Consider the following 22,854-nt stretch of genomic DNA (forward strand, 5'->3'; position numbering starts at 1 on the left):
ACACCCAAAAATTCTCGAAATACGAAAAATTACGCATCAAAAAATTTGCAAAAAAAATTACACGTGTGCCAATTTTTTTGACATGTGACTTTTTTTATGTGTGCGTCATTTTTTGCATTTCCTTAATTTTTCGCCGTTTGATGAATTTTGAAGTGTCTGTAATTTTTTGGGCAAAACGGGACAGATTCGCTCATCACTAGTGGTTGCGTCAAAAAAAAGCTGCGGCTGAAAAAAAAAGTCGGACGTTAGCCGCACTGCGGAAATTTTTTACCATTTTGTAGCAGTTTTATGAATTTTTTGGCAAAGCAAAACGGGACAGATTTGCGAAAAACTTGTGTGCAATTAAAATTCCCAATGCAATAAAAGTCTAATGGGGAATATTACAATAGGAAATGGGAAGTTTTATTCTTATTTTTGTGCTCATTTTGTTTTCTGTTTATGACTTTTATTTACTACTCGGTTTGTCTGTTGTTTCACTGGGCAAATGGAACTGAGGATAATAGGTACCAGCTGAGCGGAATGTTCTACTGTTCCACAGGCTGAACTGAGCTCACAGCTGCTATTGTGACATCACAGCTCAACCAAAGCACAGGCATTGTGATGTCATCAACAGAGTCGGTGACAGTTGGTGCAGGCTCAGTTGTGCTCAGTGCTATCAGAGGAGGAGGAGTGTTAGCATTTCTTTAACTTTGATAGACTGTTCAATCACTAAGATGAGTAGCAAGAAATCGGGCTTTAAAGCCCGATTTTTTGCAGCCCTTAGAAACTTTCACAAAAAGCTGAAGGCTACATTCACTTTATCTACACGGAAAAAATCGGAGAAAAAAAGTGATGACCAGAAGGAGAAGATGGACACACCTAGAAAGAGAGAGCGAGAGGAAAGCTCTGAGGGACACGGCATCTCCATAAAGAAGAGCAGAACCTACTTTGCTGCCCCCAGCCCAACACAAACGGAACCAACCATGGCGATGCCCGAGCTGCAAGAGATTGCCCAGGCGAGCCCATTGGTTGAACCGTGTTTGGAACTGGAGAAAAAAGAGGTTTCTGTCCCAAAGGAAGGATTGAAGCGCCCAAGAACAGAAGAGGATAATGAAGAAATACATATTAAACGACTCAAATGTGCAGTACCCAGTGCTGAGGGTATAGAAACCCCCCAACCAGGACCGAGTAAGTTGGAGTTAAACTAGATAGATAAATTCCAGAATGTTCCATAGATATTTCACATATAACTTACCTATTATCCTTCCTTCCCACCCTACAGAGAGTCAGGGTACATTTTGGGTTATGTTCAGGCAAATAACGTCCAATGCCGTTTAACTGCCGCTCACTCCCCAATGGGAAAACTCTATACAACGGCTGATCTTTAAATCCATTTACATAGAGTTGAATTGGGTTGAAAAAAGACCAAAGTCCATCCAGTTCTGGGCCCAGGCCAGAACGACTTTCTTATATGGGGCAATACAAACAGCTGATGGGACTCTATAATAAGCCGCTCATATAAACAGTTACAATAAATAATTAATCAGCTAATAAGTCATTGGGAGAAGTGGGATTTACCTTCAGTTTCTGATTTCATTGGGGTTTGTCGCTGCAAAGCTTCTCTGCATTGGCTTTTATGTCGCTAATTGCTCTTCAATTTAAATTTTATTTAATTTTAATACTTTGCCCCTTCCCAGGTTACATTGCTATCTGGTTGTTGTTGGGGGGGGAGGCTCCAGTTTTTTTGGTACTTTCTAATACTTATCTTTTTATTCAGGTTCAGAAGTCGAACTTCCGATCCCTGTTGACCGGACGTTATGCCTCGGCAGATTCACTTTCCATAAAGTACTTGGAAAAGGATCATTTGGAAAGGTTCGTTATGTGTAGAAAACTTGTCATATTTAAATATCAATATGCACATTTCTTGAATATGGGACAGCATAGCTCCTACTGTCAGTAATATAGTGAATAAAGTGCCCCCTATTGTACAATATAGGGATATTATAAGCCCCCGAGGAGTTCCTTATAATATATAGTGAATAAAGTACCCCCTATTGTAACAAATAGGGATATTATAAGCCCCCGAGGAGTTCCTTATAATATATAGTGAATAAAGTGCCCCCTATTGTAACATATAGGGATATTATAAGTCACAGAGGAGTTCCTTATAATATATAGTGAATAAAGTACCCCCTATTGTAACATATAGGGATATTATAAGTCCCCGAGGAGTTCCTTATAATATATAGTGAATAAAGTACCCCCTATTGTAACATATAGGGATATTATAAGTCACAGAGGAGTTCCTTATAATATATAATGAATAAAGTGCCCCCTATTGTAACATATAGGGATATTATAAGCCCCCGAGGGGTTCCTTATAATATATAGTGAATAAAGTACCCCCTATTGTAACATATAGGGATATTATAAGTCCCCGAGGAGTTCCTTATAATATATAGTGAATAAAGTACCCCCTATTGTATCATATAGGGATATTATAAGCCCCGGAGGGGTTCCTTATAATATATAGTGAATAAAGTGCCCCCTATTGTAACATATAGGGATATTATAAGCCCCCGAGGAGTTCCTTATAATATATAGTGAATAAAGTGCCCCCTATTGTAACATATAGGGATATTATAAGCCCCCAAGGAGTTCCTTATAATATATAGTGAATAAAGTGCCCCCTATTGTAACATATAGGGATATTATAAGCCCCCGAGGGGTTCCTTATAATATATAGTGAATAAAGTACCCCCTATTGTAACATATAGGGATATTATAAGTCCCCGAGGAGTTCCTTATAATATATAGTGAATAAAGTACCCCCTATTGTAACATATAGGGATATTATAAGTCCCCGAGGAGTTCCTTATAATATATAGTGAATAAAGTGCCCCCTATTGTAACATATAGGGATATTATAAGTCCCAGAGGAGTTCCTTATAATATATAGTGAATAAAGTACCCCCTATTGTAACATATAGGGATATTATAAGCCCCCGAGGGGTTCCTTATAATATATAGTGAATAATGTACCCCATATTGTAACCATTAGGGGTATTTTAAGTCCCCGAGGAGTTCCTTATAATATATAGTGAATAAAGTACCCCCTATTGTACAATATAGGGATATTATAAGTCCCCGAGGGGTTCCTTATAATATATAGTGAATAAAGTACCCCCTATTGTAACATATAGGGATATTATAAGTCCCCGAGGAGTTCCTTATAATATATAGTGAATAAAGTGCCCCCTATTGTAACATATAGGGATATTATAAGCCCCGGAGGAGTTCCTTATAATATATGGTGAATAAAGTACCCCCTATTGTACAATATAGGGATATTATAAGCCCCCGAGGAGTTCCTTATAATATATAGTGAATAAAGTGCCCCCTATTGTAACATATAGGGATATTATAAGCCCCCGAGGAGTTCCTTATAATATATAGTGAGTAAAGTACCCCCTATTGTATAATATAGGGATATTATAAGCCCCCGAGGAGTTCCTTATAATATATAGTGAATAAAGTGCCCCCTATTGTAACATATAGGGATATTATAAGCCCCCGAGGAGTTCCTTATAATATATAGTGAGTAAAGTACCCCCTATTGTATAATATAGGGATATTATAAGCCCCCGAGGAGTTCCTTATAATATATAGTGAATAAAGTGCCCCCTATTGTAACATATAGGGATATTATAAGCCCCCGGGGAGTTCCTTATAATATATAGTGAATAAAGTGCCCCCTATTGTAACATATAGGGATATTATAAGCCCCCGAGGAGTTCCTTATAATATATAGTGAATAAAGTACCCCCTATTGTAACATATAGGGATATTATAAGTCCCAGAGGAGTTTCTTATAATATATAGTGAATAAAGTACCCCCTATTGTAACATATAGGGATATTATAAGTCCCAGAGGAGTTCCTTATAATATATAGTGAATAAAGTACCCCCTATTGTAACATATAGGGATATTATAAGCCCCCGAGGGGTTCCTTATAATATATAGTGAATAATGTACCCCATATTGTAACCATTAGGGGTATTTTAAGTCCCCGAGGAGTTCCTTATAATATATAGTGAATAAAGTACCCCCTATTGTACAATATAGGGATATTATAAGTCCCCGAGGGGTTCCTTATAATATATAGTGAATAAAGTACCCCCTATTGTAACATATAGGGATATTATAAGTCCCCGAGGAGTTCCTTATAATATATAGTGAATAAAGTGCCCCCTATTATAACATATAGGGATATTATAAGCCCCGGAGGAGTTCCTTATAATATATGGTGAATAAAGTACCCCCTATTGTAACATATAGGGATATTATAAGCCCCCGAGGAGTTCCTTATAATATATAGTGAATAAAGTGCCCCCTATTGTAACATATAGGGATATTATAAGCCCCCGAGGAGTTCCTTATAATATATAGTGAGTAAAGTACCCCCTATTGTATAATATAGGGATATTATAAGCCCCCGAGGAGTTCCTTATAATATATAGTGAATAAAGTGCCCCCTATTGTAACATATAGGGATATTATAAGCCCCCGAGGAGTTCCTTATAATATATAGTGAGTAAAGTACCCCCTATTGTATAATATAGGGATATTATAAGCCCCCGAGGAGTTCCTTATAATATATAGTGAATAAAGTGCCCCCTATTGTAACATATAGGGATATTATAAGCCCCCGAGGAGTTCCTTATAATATATAGTGAATAAAGTGCCCCCTATTGTAACATATAGGGATATTATAAGCCCCCGAGGAGTTCCTTATAATATATAGTGAATAAAGTACCCCCTATTGTACAATATAGGGATATTATAAGCCCCCGAGGAGTTCCTTATAATATATAGTGAATAAAGTGCCCCCTATTGTAACATATAGGGATATTATAAGCCCCCGAGGAGTTCCTTATAATATATAGTGAATAAAGTACCCCCTATTGTATAATATAGGGATATTATAAGCCCCCGAGGAGTTCCTTATAATATATAGTGAATAAAGTGCCCCCTATTGTAACATATAGGGATATTATAAGCCCCCGAGGAGTTCCTTATAATATATAGTGAATAAAGTGCCCCCTATTGTAACATATAGGGATATTATAAGCCCCCGAGGAGTTCCTTATAATATATAGTGAATAAAGTGCCCCCTATTGTAACATATAGGGATATTATAAGCCCCCGAGGAGTTCCTTATAATATATAGTGAATAAAGTGCCCCCTATTGTAACATATAGGGATATTATAAGCCCCCGAGGAGTTCCTTATAATATATAGTGAATAAAGTGCCCCCTATTGTAACATATAGGGATATTATAAGCCCCCGAGGAGTTCCTTATAATATATAGTGAGTAAAGTACCCCCTATTGTATAATATAGGGATATTATAAGCCCCCGAGGAGTTCCTTATAATATATAGTGAATAAAGTGCCCCCTATTGTAACATATAGGGATATTATAAGCCCCCGAGGAGTTCCTTATAATATATATTGAATAAAGTGCCCCCTATTGTAACATATAGGGATAATATAAGCCCCCGAGGAGTTCCTTATAATATAAAGTGCCCCCTATTGTAACATATAGGGATATTATAAGCCCCAGAGGAGTTCCTTATAATATATAGTGAATAAAGTACCCCCTATTGTAACATATAGGGATATTATAAGTCCCCGAGGAGGTCACCTGACTTTATCTCCTTTCTATCCCCTTCAGGTCCTCCTGGCACGAGACCTTCTCAATGAACAGTGGGTAGCAGTGAAACAAATCAAGAAGAGGCCACTGTTGAACCACACGGGCAGCGCCAAAATTGAGAAGAAGATACTGGAATTAGCCCAGGACTGTGTGTTCCTCACTCGAGCGTTTGGTTCTTTTCAGACTGAGGTACCAACATCATTTGTCTCTATTATTGTCTTCTCTTCCCTACAGAATGTTCCCTAGATCCCCTAAGAGCTAATTATAGATAGATGATAGATAGATAAATAGAGAAATAGATAGATAGACAGACAGATAGACAGACAGACAGACAGATAGACAGACAGATAGATAGTGCGAGTAGCAGGGCCGTACCTAGTTCAGATGCCTGTAGCTTTTACAATATTATTTATTAGGAAGGCCTTGATACTTTGGATGATCTCCCACCCAACCATAGAGTTGCACTGCCCATACTCTCTATCCCATTCCTGTATTGTAACCCCCGTCCCCTGGTCTCTCTCTTCTCTAACAGGACAGCATTTACTTTGTGATGGAATATGCAGCCGGAGGGAGCTTATTCGATCTCTGCGTTAATGGGAACTCCATGGATATCGAGCAGATCAGGTAGGTAACTAAGCATTAATGGTGACTGTCGCATATAAACACTGAATTTCATTCTAATTAACTGTTTTCCCTTCATTAGGTTCATAGCGGCAGAAGTTATCTGCGGCCTGAATTTCCTGCATTCTCGGCTGATTATCCATCGGTGAGTAGTACTGTCCCCTGATTGGCAGCTGGGACTCCTATACCTACCCTATAGTGCTGTGGGAATCCTCTGCCCAATGGGTGTTTAGGGATTGGCCCTGGGGGATTTTATAAACCCGGGAATGCTGACCCAGTGCCATGTGTTTACTGCCCATATAACTTACAGGACTTCCCATCTTTCCTTACAGGGACCTGAAACTGGGAAATATTCTGCTTGATGGCAGCGGTCACATCAAAATAGCAGATTTCGGCCTCGCTGTACAGACTCGCTATGGATTGGCCAAAGGCCGAGCGGGAACAAGGGGGTACAAGGCTCCTGAGGTAAGGGACCATTTTCTCTTATTATTCTACTTATTACAGGTGTGGGATCCCTTATCCGGAAACCCATTACCCAGAAAGTTCCAAATTAGGGAAAGGCCATCTCCCATAGACTCCATTATAAGCAAATAATTCTAATTTTTAAAAAATGATTCCCTTTTCTCTGTAATAATAAAACAGTACCTGTACTTGATCCCAACTAAGATATAATTACCCCTTATTGGGGCAGAACAGCCCTATTGGGTTTATTTAATGGTTAAATGATTCCCTTTTCTCTGTAATAATAAAACAGTACCTGTACTTGATCCCAACTAAGATATAATTACCCCTTATTGGGGGCAGAACAGCCCTATTGGGTTTATTTAATGGTTAAATGATTCCCTTTTCTCTGTAATAATAAAACAGTACCTGTACTTGATCCCAACTAAGATATAATTACCCCTTATTGGGGGCAGAACAGCCCTATTGGGTTTATTTCATGGTTAAATGATTCCCTTTTCTCTGTAATAATAAAACAGTACCTGTACTTGATCCCAACTAAGATATAATTACCCCTTATTGGGGCAGAACAGCCCTATTGGGTTTATTTAATGGTTAAATGATTCCCTTTTCTCTGTAATAATAAAACAGTACCTGTACTTGATCCCAACTAAGATATAATTACCCCTTATTGGGGCAGAACAGCCCTATTGGGTTTATTTAATGGTTAAATGATTCCCTTTTCTCTGTAATAATAAAACAGTACCTGTACTTGATCCCAACTAAGATATAATTACCCCTTATTGGGGCAGAACAGCCCTATTGGGTTTATTTAATGGTTAAATGATTCCCTTTTCTCTGTAATAATAAAACAGTACCTGTACTTGATCCCAACTAAGATATAATTACCCCTTATTGGGGCAGAACAGCCCTATTGGGTTTATTTCATGGTTAAATGATTCCCTTTTCTCTGTAATAATAAAACAGTACCTGTACTTGATCCCAACTAAGATATAATTACCCCTTATTGGGGCAGAACAGCCCTATTGGGTTTATTCAATATTTAAATGATTTTTAGCAGACAAGTTATGGAGATCCAAATTATGGAAAGATTCCTTATCCAGAAAACCCCAGGTCCCAAACATTCTGGATAATAGGTCCCATACCTGTATTATGTTTTAATAGCAATATATATCAGGAAAGGAGTAAGGAATCTACAATACTAATATAAATATATTATTCATTTAAATGACCTATAAACTGTCAGGTGAATAAGCTTCTCCCATTGGTGCATTTGCAGTTAACCCGCCGGGAGGTGTACGATTGCTCTGCGGATTATTACTCACTCGGAGTAATGCTGTTTTATTTGGCCACTGAGCTGACATCCATATACATAGAAGATCCAAGGGCGAAAGTAGGTATAGACGGCCTGGATTCTGACCTCAGGGACATTATCCAGAAGGTGAGTATAATGCGGCTTCGTTAGGCCACAAGTGTTTGTAGCTCTGGGGTTTAAAGGGTAAGTCAGCTCTTTTACTTTACTCTTTATGATATTAATTGCCCTTTTCTTATTTCATAGCTAACCTGTGACAATCGTGTCGCAAGGAGGAACTTTGTCGTCACCATAAAGGATCATCCGTTCTTTGCGTCCATTAATTGGGACGCCCTGGAGGCAAGAGAAATAGATTCTCCCTTGATACTAGTAAGTCATTTCTAACTCGATCTTGGTTACTTTAGTTACATTGATATCATCAGACCACAGTGAATGACATCCACGGAGATATGATGATGTGTGGTCTTGGTCTATGTGGAGAAAGCACCTCCTCGAGAGGTCCATGGTGGGGGAGGTCCACGGTGGGCGAGGTCCATGGTGGGGGAGGTCCATGGTGGGGGAGGTCCACGGTGGGCGAGGTCCATGGTGGGGGAGGTCCATGGTGGGGGAGGTCCATGGTGGGGGAGGTCCATGGTGGGCGAGGTCCATGGTGGGACCAGCTAAGGGAGGTTTGAGGAGAGGGCTGGAATGGGTGTGGCTAGTAAAGAAGATAATTCAAAATTGAGATATTAGTCATTCTTTATTTCTCATCAAATTTTTCCTCTTTCAGCCTCCAGCAAAGGACATACCAGACGCGGTGCCGCACAAGACGCTGATCAGCTCCGACAAAGACAAGACTCCATTCACGTCCGATCAACAAGCTCACTTTAAAGGATTATCCTTTGTATGTAAAGAATGGGGAGACACGGGATCATCAGATCCAGATTCCCATTCTGCACAAGGGAAGACATAAGGAGGCAGCTGTAGAGCGGTAGGAGGGAGCCGGCACAGGCCGCAGCTATAGAGCGGTAGGAGGGGGCCGGCACAGGCCGCAGCTGTAGAACGGTAGGAGGGAGCCGGCACAGGCCACAGCTGTAGAGCGGTAGGAGGGAGCCGGCACAGGCCGCAGCTGTAGAACGGTAGGAGGGAGCCGGCACAGGCCACAGCTGTAGAACGGTAGGAGGGAGCCGGCACAGGCCACAGCTGTAGAGCGGTAGGAGGGAGCCGGCACAGGCCACAGCTGTAGAGCGGTAGGAGGGAGTCGGCACAGGCCACAGCTGTAGAACGGTAGGAGGGAGCCGCACAGGCCACAGCTGTAGAACGGTAGGAGGGAGCCGGCACAGGCCACAGCTGTAGAACGGTAGGAGGGAGCCGGCACAGGCCACAGCTGTAGAACGGTAGGAGGGAGCCGGCACAGGCCACAGCTGTAGAGCGGTAGGAGGGAGCCGGCACAGGCCACAGCTGTAGAGCGGTAGGAGGGAGCCGGCACAGGCCGCAGCTGTAGAGCGGTAGGAGGGAGCCGGCACAGGCCACAGCTGTAGAACGGTAGGAGGGAGCCGGCACAGGCCACAGCTGTAGAACGGTAGGAGGGAGCCGGCACAGGCCACAGCTGTAGAACGGTAGGAGGGAGCCGGCACAGGCCACAGCTGTAGAACGGTAGGAGGGAGCCGGCACAGGCCACAGCTGTAGAACGGTAGGAGGGAGCCGGCACAGGCCACAGCTGTAGAACGGTAGGAGGGAGCCGGCACAGGCCACAGCTGTAGAACGGTAGGAGGGAGCCGGCACAGGCCACAGCTGTAGAACGGTAGGAGGGAGCCGGCACAGGCCACAGCTGTAGAACGGTAGGAGGGAGCCGGCACAGGCCACAGCTGTAGAACGGTAGGAGGGAGCCGGCACAGGCCGCAACTGGGGGGGCCCTATGGCCGGGTTTTTTCCTGTTTTTTTCCTGGTTTTTCCTGCTCACTAGCAACAGATATCAACACCAACGTGTCAACCGAGAAGAAGATGGATTTAAGCAATAAATGTTAATTTAAGGAGAAGGAAAGTCATTTTGGCATTTTACTTTCAATAGATTCACCACATTAGTGCCACCTAGAACATAGCATATGCTAATTAGGATTTGGAAGGGTTAAATGTCTGTGTGAAAACATTTTCTTTTGACTTTTACCCCTTCCGGATGCTAATTAGGATTCGGTTTGGTATTCGGCAGAATCCCTTGGGATGGATTAAGGGGTTCGGCCAAATCCAAAAAACTGGGTTCGGTGCCTCCCTAATTTATAGGGAAGAACCTAAACAGAAAGAAAGAATAAAAAGTAACAATAACAATAAACCTGGAGCCTCACAGAGCAATAGGGTTTGGCTGCCGGGGTCAGTGACCCCCATTGGAAAGCTGGAAAGAGGCAGGAGAGAAAGGCAAATGATTAAAAAAACTATAAGAAAATAAATAATGAAAACCAATTGCAAAGTTGCTGGGAATAGGAGATTCTAAAAGTTAATGTAAAGGTGACCCTCCCCTTTTTTAATAAACAATTAACAACTCCCCTTACATGGTGCAAAAAATGGTAGCCTTACGCATTTCCTGCCTACATGAGGCACTTCATCATAGGTCGGGGCTTCCGGGTATTTTCCCAGTGTCCCGCTGGCCCAGTCCGACCCTGCCTAGAACCCCTGTATTACTAAACGGAACCAGTTTCCTTTATCCAAGAGTCTCGCTATGCGCTACTGACACATATGGGCCCAAATTGTATCTTTCCAATCGCCTCAATGAGTTTCCATCCAGCCGCGACCCCCTTTTCCCCAGCTCAGAAACGCGTTTCGCTTTCTCAGTTTAGAGCACGACTTCCCATTACAAATCCATTAGAAGCTCATAATTTGCTGTGTGAAAAAAAAAAAAGTTGCCACCTCTTTGAATCTTTCATTATAATCCTGTTTAAAATGGAAAGCGTATTCTCGGGGGATATAATGCTCTCCAAATAATATTCCTGGTCTGAATAATAGTGAATAGTGCAGAAATACAAAAAGCTACAAAATGTGTGTGTGGGGGGGGGAAGATTGCACTGGAAATAAAGCAGAAAATGTAGTTACAGCACCGATACAGTCGGACCCATCGCTTTCATACGTCCCATTGTGGGGTTGATGGGATCATTTTCAAACCTTGAAAGCAAATAAGTCATTCGGTAAAATCAGACCCTAATTCTGCCCCGTCAGGGTGCCAAATCAGCCCCAGAGCAGCAGAGGCAAAGGGATGTACCATATACAGGGTCAGACTGGGCCACCAGGACACTGGGAAAAAACCTGGTGTGCCCCAGTGGCCCAGACCTGACCCTTACTGGAGCCCCCCCGGCCGTTCCTCCTTGGACGGGTTAGACTTGGGTTAGACAATGGGTGGGGGACCCTGCGAGCATTTAGAGGGGCTCAGCGGGGGGTTAGGGGGTGTGGGGGACACAGCCAGCAGGGGCAGTAGCCTCGGGGCCCACCGGGATCTTTCCCGTTACCTCTATGGCCCAGTTCGACGTTGCAGACTGGTATACAATAGGAGAGGGACTAAATAGTAGTGATGCACCGAACACACCTTTTTGGGTTCGGCCGAACCCCCGAACCCACCCAGAAGGATTTGGCCGAATCCGAATCCTAATTAACATATGCTGATTAGGATTGGAAGGGGTTAAAAATATTTTAACTGCCCATTTAACCCTTTCCGAATTCTAATTAGCAAAGTTACAAAAAGTAACAATAAAACTGGAGCCTCACAGAGTGTTAGTTTCCTGGCTGACCCCCATTTAAAAACTGCCTATTCTAAGCAACGTTACAATTGGTCCAACTTTCAAATGGGGGTCACTGACCCCAGCCAGGAAACTAACACTCTGTGAGGCTCCAGTTTTATTGTTATTGTTACTTTTTATTCCTTTATCTTTCTGTTTGTAAACTGGACATTCGCTGAACAAAAAAGTGAAATAATTATAAAACCACAAATAATAAAAAAATGAAGACCAATTGCAAATAATTAAAAAAACTATAACATTTAAATAATGAAGACCAATTGAAAAGTTGCTTAGAATAGGCCATTCTATAACACAGTAAAAATTAACTTATAGGTGAAGTTGTCTTGTTCTTAACTTGGTCCAAGCCACTACGGGTCCTGGTAGTGACCAAACCACAGCTAAACTAAACCTTGTTGTAGCCTTTTACTATCAAACACTCTACTTACAGTCTCACTGCGATAAGAACTGTCAGATCTGTCAGCTGCAACAGTCACAGAACATTCTACTCGCTGCATTTTTAATATATTTATGCACTTAGCTTACTGTAAATTCCCAAAAGCATTACATGGCTCGGCAACATTAGTCCTGAATTATTTCATATCTCTGCTCTGCAAAAGGCAAGTGAAATGTACATAGATATAAACTTACTGTGCCTTGTTCTGGGAGTAGCCAATGGGAAAGCTTCTTTCATAGTCCAGGAAATGTTCCAGGTGTAGATAGCAAGGGGATTGCTTGTAGAAACCTTAGCAAAATTATAACCTGTAACGAGATATTTCAGAGAGGTTTAATACATTATTACACATTTTTTGTTTAGCATTTCTCCAGTTTGGAGTTTTAGCAGCTATCTGGTTGCTAGGGTCCAAATTGCCTTAGCAACCAGGGAGTGGTTTAAACTAGAGACTGGTATATGAATAGGAGAGGGTCTGATTACGAAAATAAGTTATGAAAAGTAACAATAAACAATAGTTTACTGGCTGCCGGGGTCAGTGACCCCCATTTAAAAGCTGCAAGGAGTTGGAAGAAGAAGGCAAATAATAATATTATAATGTAACCCTATTTTGGCCAGTATTTGCCAATTCCGACTAGTAGGTATGAACATTATGACTCAAACACGCAGGCTGGGCCTTCACAAAATGGAAGAAATGCACTTGTGAGATGTTGCTGAACTTCAACTCTCCACTGCCAAAGGTGTATATGATGTAATTATGGATGCCAGAGGTTCTTTTGCATTGAACTAGAACTTGGTTTATTGATGGTACACAGCATATGCAGGGTTAATACTCACAGCACTGAGGTAGAGTAGCACAAATGTCAAATGCAGCTGCAAAGTAGCAGAACAAGTGTAGCACCCCGGTGGAGTTAGATGAGGGATACTAGCCAGGAGTCCCAGGGGGGTCTGCCTGTGTCTGAAACTGTGGCCCCTACAATAAGGCAGCAGAGCCTTGGGGGTACTAACCCCACTAAATTCTCCTTTGTTGGAGCCACAGCTGCTCTTGCTAAATAGCCCTGAACTCAGTCCCACTCCTACAGCTGCAAATGACTTCACTCACGGGGTCCCTGATCCCCGACTTAGAATCTCTAGATGGATTTGGCTTCCTCTAGGGCACAGGCTTAGTTGGGATCAAGTACAGGTACTGTTTTATTATTACAGAGAAAAGGGAATCATTTAACCATTAAATAAACCCAATAGGGCTGTTCTGCCCCCAATAAGGGGTAATTATATCTTAGTTGGGATCAAGTACAGGTACTGTTTTATTATTACAGAGAAAAGGGAATCATTTAACCATTAAATAAACCCAATAGGGCTGTTCTGGCCCAATAAGGGGTAATTATATCTTAGTTGGGATCAAGTACAGGTACTGTTTTATTATTACAGAGAAAAGGGAATCATTTAACCATGAAATAAACCCAATAGGGCTGTTCTGCCCCAATAAGGGGTAATTATATCTTAGTTGGGATCAAGTACAGGTACTGTTTTATTATTACAGAGAAAAGGGAATCATTTAACCATTAAATAAACCCAATAGGGCTGTTCTGGCCCAATAAGGGGTAATTATATCTTAGTTGGGATCAAGTACAGGTACTGTTTTATTATTACAGAGAAAAGGGAATCATTTAACCATGAAATAAACCCAATAGGGCTGTTCTGCCCCCAATAAGGGGTAATTATATCTTAGTTGGGATCAAGTACAGGTACTGTTTTATTATTACAGAGAAAAGGGAATCATTTAACCATGAAATAAACCCAATAGGGCTGTTCTGCCCCAATAAGGGGTAATTATATCTTAGTTGGGATCAAGTACAGGTACTGTTTTATTATTACAGAGAAAAGGGAATCATTTAACCATGAAATAAACCCAATAGGGCTGTTCTGCCCCAATAAGGGGTAATTATATCTTAGTTGGGATCAAGTACAGGTACTGTTTTATTATTACAGAGAAAAGGGAATCATTTAACCATTAAATAAACCCAATAGGGCTGTTCTGCCCCCAATAAGGGGTAATTATATCTTAGTTGGGATCAAGTCCCATACCTGTACTATATGTCTATGTCTATGAGCGTCTCTCAGTGAGAATTACAATGTGCCGCTGAGAAGTAAAAGAACATGAAATAAAGATTATTGCCCGACTCCTTTTTAAACTTAAATGAAATTTCATAACTTTTATCTGCTGAAGTCACACAGAAGGATCGTTATAAGAAACTTGCACCCTTTGTTGCAGTCGTGTTGCTGCTCTGCGCCACACTTAAATGTACAGGCGCCCCGTAAATGATAATTACCCTACGTTAGGAGCTGTGGGGCACCAATCCCAGGCTCCTCGGGACTCTATACATCTCTATGGGCAGGGTTGGACTGGGGGGTGCAGGGCCCACCAGGGCTTCTGCTTCAGGGGCCCCTGCTTCCGCCACCTTAACCTCCACCCCCCACCCTGCAGAGGCCCCCAACACCTGCCAACCCCCTCCCACCCTGGGGGGGATTGGGTCTGGGCTGGTCCGACGCTGTATATGGGATGTCAGTCTGCGGCCCAGCTCTGCACTAACTGCTCATATATAGAAACAACAGATAGTGGGCTCAGAGGCTAGAACTACCCATACACACCATATACTCAACATTATACACACCAATAAACACACCATACACAAAGCAATATACAATTCTATATACGGCTTTAGGGTGAAGACACACAGAGCTACTAGTAGCAGCTACTTGTCATGGCTACTAAACACCAGAAAATCCCCTGCCATAGACAATACTGAGAATTGCCTCTGCTAAACACAGGTAGAGACAGTTATCAGTAAATGATCTGCATTGTCTGTTAAATGCATGTAAATATATGCTAAGTTTTAATTTTATTGTTACACATTCTGTTTATATTTATGGATTTTGTTTATATTTAAGACAGAATATTTGCTTTTGTTTTGTAATTATTTTGTGTAAATTTTTCTAAGTTGCTTGTCTTCACCCTTAGAGCCAATAAGCCTCTTAACAAATGGTTTGTGAAAGGGAAGCCTTTCCGGATGTTGCTAGACTACAACTCAACCAGCGCCTTTGGCAAACCAACATAGGGGTCTTTTTTCAATCTGTGTCACTCCAGATATTGTTTAACTACAAATGACCCTCTTCTCTACCAATCCTCTTACCCTAAACTCCCTTCCAGAACTTTATCTCTCTGCCTTCACCCTAGTACCTGGGCCTCCTGTCCAAACACATTCAGATGAGCTACTGTCCAAGTAACATTATATACTCCTGCCCAATCACAGCAGAGTATATTCCAGACCACGATCCAATTGGAAACCCAACTAGCGATTTAGACACAGGATCTAAGCCTCCAGATACCCCAGTTTTCTCCCAAGATCCAATTTGCAGGTAACTCTCTGATATATCTGTGAATGCAATAGGAACCTTACATTATAAACCCCATTGGGATTGTAAGCTCTACGGGGCAGGGACCTCCTTCATCTTGTGTTTCTGACTCTTATTGCAACTGTACCTTGTATTTATTTGTATTTATTGTTGTACTTTGTATTTATCCATTATCTTTAACCCCCCTGTCTGTATTAATGAATTCTACTGTACAGCGCTGCGTACATAAGTAGCGCTTTATAAATAAAGATATACATACATACATACATACATTGGGGCAGGGACTAGTAGGAATAATGTATAAAGCGCTCTGTGGAATTGGTTTGTATGAGACGCCCAAACTGTTGAAAGCATAAAAAAGGGGCAGTCCATCCTCCCTCTCTCTCTCTCAACTCCCCCTCTCCACTGAGTCCAGTACCCACTCCCGCTCCGTCCGTCCATCCTCCCTCTCCCAGCTCCCCCCTCCTGCTCCCGTACAGCTCCCCCACCCCGCTCCTGCTCCCTCCGTCTGTCCTTCCTCTGCCAGCTCCTCCCTCCCACTGCCCGCTAAATCCTCCCTCTTCCAGCTCCTCCCCCCCGTTCTGTCCGTCCTCCCTCTCCCAGTTCCTCCCTCCCACTGCCCGCTAAATCCTCCCTCTTCCAGCTCCCCCCCCTGCTCCGTCCGTCCTCACTCTCGCAGCTCCCGCTGAGTCCTCCCTCTTCAGCTCCTCCCCCCTCTCCGTCTGTCCATCCTCCCTCTCCCAGTTCCTCCCTCCCGCTGCCCGCTGAGTCCTCCCTCTTCCAGCTCCTCCCCCCCACTTCGTCCGTCCTCCCTCTCCCAGCTGAGTCCTCTTTCTGCCAGCTCTGTTCACCCTCCCTCTCCCAGCTCCCCCGTCCCGCTCCCTGTCCTCTCTCTCTTCTGCCAGGGGTGAGGAGGCAGGGGGCCGGGGAAATTACCCTGGGGGGCCAGACCCAGCCTGTGGCCCGTAGTTTGAGGATCCCTGGATTAGAGAATGTAACAAGGGCAAATGCTACTATAGAGAGGAGGAGAGTGAGCACTGTGTCTATGGTTACCTTGGGGGCCCCCAGCACCCCCATCATGGAATGGTACGATCCAGACAACTAGACAATTAACTGTTTCCCAGCCTGACACTAACCCTGCCCTTTGCATCCCACTTTGCAACATCCGCCAATACTGATAGCGAAGCAGATTGCAACGTACGACTTTCTCCCGCGCGTCCCACACGTCCACAAATCACTTTTACAACTCATTAATTGATTGTCAGAAAGTAATAATCCCATTTTATAGGGAGTGCATTACTTTCTACTCGTATTATTTACACTTTACGAGGCCCATAAACCACTTGAAATCTTAAATCACCTTCTAAATATAGGTACAGGCTCAGCGAGCGCGTCTGCGAGCAGGTAATGGACGGCGGGAGTCGGCGAACTCGCAGTTTATTTGCTCTGAAGAGCGACGCCGATTGACGTTCCGAGAAATGAAAACCAAAAATTTACATTAGTCACGAAATAGAAAGTCATGGTTTCTCTGCTGGTATTAAAGGGAAAGTTAATTGGTGCCGGTTCTTAATCAGTGCCTGGAGGATTCTTCAAACATTTCTCTTATATATGTTTCATTACACCACAGAAAGTAGAACAGCCATGATTTATTCTAAAAACAGTACGGAGTCTTTAGCATATGGAAAATATGTGAGCTGAACATACAGTAGTTACACAGTCAGATTGGGTTGAAAAAAGACAAAACCCATCAAGTTCAACCCTTCCAAATGACCCCCATTCATTATGTATTACATACACACAGCTAAAAAAAAAACCCTGATGCAATAAATGACTAAAGGGATTAGTGACTATAATATAAATAACGACAATAAGAAATAAAGAGGAAATACTACTGCTAGTAGCCCTATAGTAATAGGGATGGAGGATATTCCCTGGGCTGCTACAATCAACAAAACTGAAGTCTAATATACAGAATGAACACAGTTTCTATTCTATTTATTCTTGTTTTTTTTTTTATTTGTGTTGCTTTAAAGGGGTTGTCAACTCTTAGTATGATGTAGGAAGTGATATTCTGAAACAATTTGCAATTGGTCTTCATTTTTTATTATTTGTAGTTTTTAGGTTATTTCATTTTCAGTTCAGGAGCTCTCCAGTTTGGAGTTTTAGCAGCTATTTGGTTACTAGGGTTCAAGTTCCCTTAACAACCAGGGAGTGGTTTGGATGAGAGGCTGGTATATGAATAGGGGAGGGATTGAATATAAAAGAAAGTTACAAAAAGTAACAATAACAATAAAACTGGAGCCTCACAGAGCAATAGGTTTTGGCTGCCGGGGTCAGTGACCCCCATTTAAAAAGTTGGAAGAAGAAGGCAAATTATTCAAAAACTATAACAAATAAATAAGGACCAATTGAAAAGTTGCTTAGAATTGGTAATTCTATAACATACTAAAGGTTGGATTTTTTTCTTTCCTAATTTTTAGCACTAAAAGTCATGGAAAAAATATCCCCCTCACCCCCAGCAGCCGATCAGCAGAACAATGGGAAGGGAGCAAGATAGCAGCTCCCAGTAGGTATCAGAATAGCACTCAATAGTAAGAAATCCAAGTCCGGCTTGGGACTCCTCCAGTTACATGGGAGTAGGAGAAACAATAGGTTAGCTGAAAGCAGTTCTAATGTGTAGCGCTGGCTGAAAGCTCAGACTCAGGCACAAGGCACTGAGATGGCGCCTACACACCAATATTACAGCTACAAATACATTTGTTGGTACAAGAATAAAAGGTTAAATGGCAGAGGGAATTATTTGCTGTGTAACAGTGTCATTTAGAGATAAAAAGTGCCCCATAAATATCATGGCAGGGTCCCTTTAATAGCAGCAACTGGCTTGTAATTCAGAAGCAGATGCAGTTATTAATGCCACACACAGACATATCAGCATCTGTAGTAGTTGAGGGCTGGAATTTGACACGGTCAGTAAAAGACATGGCGATGGGCATGTGAGTCTGTGCGCATTGTGTCTGTACATAGGAGTGACTGTACCTATCTGTCTGTGTTTAGTACATCTGATAGAGCGTTCCTTTGACTCTTTGTGAAGCGAGAGAGAGAATGGCCATTGCTTTTTATGAAAACATTAATCTTCTTCCCAGAAACAATGTCAGTTCATGTTGTGTCTCTCCTGACCTGCCGGGGAGAGCGCCACTTGACCGTCCTGCCCTTTTCCCTTTTTCTCCAACTGGAAATAATGATTTTTGTGTTTAGTCTTAATTGACGTTGGGAGTTTTTCGTCCCCCCCCGGATCAGATCTGAACACAAATTGCTGAGATGTGTTCTGGTTTCTCTGCGGTCAGACCTGTTATTGTTACAGCTCACTCTTTATGGGAATGTGGCAGATTGTACAGTAATAAGTGCAGGGGTTAAAGGGAAACTGAGGGACAGATTTAGCAGAGATCAGTGCTTTGTACTTTTTTTTTCTATTTATGCAGGTTCTTAGCCATTCACTAAACCGTTTCTCAAATTTTTCCTTGAGTGCCCAGGTCGATAAGTTTTATCGCATTTTTTTTTTGCGTTAAACTTGATGCGAAAAAAACCGCGCGATTCGCTAAAGTATTAAAAGTAAGTCTAAAGGCATTCTTTTTAAGTACTTACTGCATATCTAAATTCCCAGATCCCTGCTTGCTTCTCTGAGATATGGTGCTGGCAGCCTACAGCAGTGTGAAGCCTACAGTGACATCACTGAAATCTCTCTCCCCTTCCTGTAGCCTTCCTATTCTCTGAGCATGTGTGTAACTTGATTCTGTCTCCTGTTCTGAGCTACACATGCCCACCAGCCAATCAGAAGCGGATCTGGCAGAGGGGAGGGGGGGGGAGGGAATGAAACACATGTGCAGTATGAAGCAAGGAGGGAAAGGAAGGGAGAATACCTTTTTAGAGATGGCTGCCTGGTCTAGAAAATGTGCAGTAAGTGTAAGTGAGTAAATATCTGATTAGGCCAAAAGTGTGGCGTTTTTACTAAACAATAGGAGGACTATTGGGCAGTATGCTTTTTACATTTTGACTTGCATCCTCCTTTAAGTCCCATATCTTGTGCGTTAATTCTCGCGCAGAAATAAAACTAACGCATGATTCACCAACACTTATACGCGCTAAATATCGCATTAGTCTATGCGAAAATCAACACCTAATTGGGGCAGGGGGTAATTATAGGAAAGTACAGTTAATGAGCTTTTGGCAATACAATATGGACTTTGCAGTGGGATTTATTCAGTCTGTGTTGGCCCCAGAGTGATGCAGCCGCCAGTTTGCAGGGAAATGGGCATTTTCATAAAAGTAGTTTTACGAAAGTAATGGTGTGTATGGCTAACATGGCGTGCGTTTTTTCGCACGTGGCGACTATTTGTGCGCGATGCATTGATTAGCGCACGTTGCGTCAATTACCGCACGAAAATGGTCTTCGCAACTTCAATAACGCAAACAGCATTGCGTCAAAATTAACGCAAGTATGCTTTTAGTGAATCGCGCATTAAGTCGCGAAAAATAAGATGCAATAAAATTTTTAACGCAGTATAAATAGCGCTCGTTTTAACGCACTTTAGTGAATCAACCCTAATGAGTCAAAAAAGTTGCCCATAATTCACAACGGTGAAATTTCTATAGGAAACTCTTCCATGCTCAAGAATATTTTTGCCCCCTATGATATCCAACATTTTATTGGGCCCCTAACTCAGCGGAAGGTTACAGATGTAGGATAACATTACTATTTTATCCATTTACAGCCAACAACCCCACCCCTACTCCCAGTGTCGTACTGGGACCCCAGGGGCCCCCCAGAAAACCTTAGACCCTAGGCCCACTCCCCAAACTATTTTTCCTCCTTTCCTCACCCAACCTCTTTATTCTCCCAGTCTCTTTTATTTACATACTAGCATCTATTCTTCCATCTATTTCTCCTCTTTCTTCCCATTCAGAAATAGGGAATGGCCATGAAACAGGCCAAATAGTGAGGAGCAGGAGGGCCCACTGACACCTGGGCCCCCCGGGAGTTTTCCTGGTATCGGGCCAGTCCAACACTGCCCACTCCAATATCAGTTTCTTGGCCACACCAACACCATGACCCCCAGCCAGGCCCTTTACTACACCCAGCTGTGCCATTGCACAACCCCAACCAGCTCTATAAATACAGTCATTCCTTATAAACAAGGCGAGTTGGCATGTCTGTAATCAGCAGTGCCAAGTTCTGTTGGTGCCAAGGCCCAGCACACTGCCCCCCCCCCACTTCTGGTCACTTGCAAAACCCCTTTTCCCCACTCCCATCACACACCTTTGCCCATTGGTCACTTGGCCATACAATTATGGGCTCCAACGTGAGTCCCCCAACAATTATTTGTAGTTTTTAGGTTATTTCATTTTCAGTTCAGGAGCTCTTCAGTTTGGAGTTTTTGCAGTTATTTGGTTGCTAGAGTCCAAGTTACCATAGCAACCAGGGAGTGGTTTGGATCAGAGACTGTTATATGAATAGGAGAGGGACTGAATAGAAAAGAAAGTTACAAAAAGTAACAATAACAATAAAACTGGAGCCTTACAGAGCGATAGGTTTTGGCTGCCGGGGTCAGTGACCCCCCATTTTAAAACTGCAAAGAGTTGGAAGAAGGCAAATAATTCAAAAACTATAACAAATAAATAAGGACCAATTGAAAGGTTGCTTAGAACTGAACTGAAGAGGTTGTGCCCAAGGCAGCCATCTATTGTGCCAACCCCTAGTTCCAGCCGTCACACAGACACTCTACATATCCAACCCTAAATTGCATTCAGGCTGCACCCCCACCCCCCAGACATTGCTCCGGTACCCCCCTAATGGTAGAGCAATCACAGCATTGCAGGCAAAGGGGTATATTTACTGCACAGATTGTCACAATTAGCCAGAGGGGAAACTGCACAGTAAATAAAGTAAACAGGACTTGTGCTCAACTGGGCATTGATTTATCTTTTTATATGAACAATTCCTGTCTCTATTTTTCTGTAATAAAGGGCAAAAAAATCTATGGGGTTTTTTTTTGTCTTTATTACCTCCCGCTCCTACCCCCTGGGGGAGACAGAATGAGCACTGCTTACAGTTCTATTTGCTGCCCTTCCCCAGGGCTTACCAATAATCAGTTCGACTGTGACGGGGATTTGATAAAATCATTTCTACACCTCCCACCATTTCTGTGAAGAAGGAGGCGGGCCAAGAATAAATAATGTTTTTTTCACATTTCAGAACTAAACATAGAATTTCCCATTGGCCGGTGAAAGGTTTGTTAAAAATAAAGCTCAAGTGGACTCAGTATACACACACCTCTCAATATATGAAATAACAGAAATCTGGACATACTCAACCACATCCTGATTCTTACTGGCCACACCCAGTTAGCCCAGACGCCAGCCAATCAGCATGAAATCCTGCTCACTTAGCAGTAAATGCCCCATCTTTTTGGGTATGTATGTATATATATATATATATATATATATATACTGTTAGCTATTTGACTATATTAAAGTACAAAGAAAGGCTAAATCACTAGGGGTGCCAAATGTTAGGTACCCCCAGTGATTGTAATCTCTTACCTGGAAACCGCCCCCACCCGGACGGAGAAAACTGCACCAGCCCTGGGTAAATGCAGGGAAGCGATCCCCTTTCTTCCTCCTCCTTTTGACGAGATCCCGGGGCCTGAGCAATGACCGAAGAAGAGAGTGGATCGCTTTGTCACATACACCCCGGGGCAGCTCCGGCCGGGGGGGGGGGGGGGCGGTTACACTGGGGGTGCCTAACATTTGGCACCCCTAGTGAATTATCCTTTCTTTCTTTAATATATTCAGGTATCTAACAGCATATATATATATACCCCAAAAAGGTGAGACGTTTACAGGAAAGTGGGCAGGATTTCTTGCTGATTGGCTGTGTCTGGGCTAACTGGGTGTGGCCATTAAGAATCAGGGTGTGGCTTAGTATCAGATTTCTGTTATTCCAGTGATTGCAACTTCAAATGCCCAAATTGGCACCTTCAGTTGTTATTGCATTAATACTCCCCATTGGCTGCTGGGTGATGGTTCCTTGCTACCCTCAAACTTAGCGCCTTCTTGGTCCATACCAGTGACTTTTTGCATCTTATGAGCTTTTAAAGTGACCATA

At 42.6% G+C, this 22,854-nt stretch overlaps 2 protein-coding genes across 2 annotated transcripts in view; one reads left to right on the top strand and one right to left on the bottom strand.

Annotated features, from left to right (window-relative positions):
• The window catches only part of alk (ALK receptor tyrosine kinase), a 185,870-nt gene extending 173,284 nt beyond the window's left edge, over positions 1–12,586 (bottom strand). The window contains exon 1 of the mRNA XM_031902225.1: positions 12,479–12,586. Within this exon, the coding sequence (XP_031758085.1) occupies positions 12,479–12,521 (43 nt within the window). The 5' untranslated portion in view covers positions 12,522–12,586. The remainder of the gene's footprint in view (positions 1–12,478) is intronic.
• LOC116410902 (protein kinase C theta type-like) lies at positions 686–10,097 on the top strand. The gene is made up of 9 exons (XM_031902494.1): positions 686–1,167; positions 1,757–1,851; positions 5,717–5,884; positions 6,228–6,319; positions 6,399–6,461; positions 6,649–6,781; positions 8,058–8,219; positions 8,337–8,459; positions 8,860–10,097. The coding sequence occupies exons 1-9, from the start codon at positions 714–716 to the stop codon at positions 9,040–9,042; spliced, it is 1,473 nt and encodes a 490-aa protein (XP_031758354.1). The 5' UTR covers positions 686–713; the 3' UTR covers positions 9,043–10,097.
• Positions 12,587–22,854: the final 10,268 nt, after the last annotated feature.

The sequence above is a fragment of the Xenopus tropicalis genome, chromosome 5 (assembly GCF_000004195.4).
Source record: "Xenopus tropicalis strain Nigerian chromosome 5, UCB_Xtro_10.0, whole genome shotgun sequence".
In the NCBI taxonomy this organism is placed as follows: Eukaryota; Metazoa; Chordata; class Amphibia; order Anura; family Pipidae; genus Xenopus; species Xenopus tropicalis.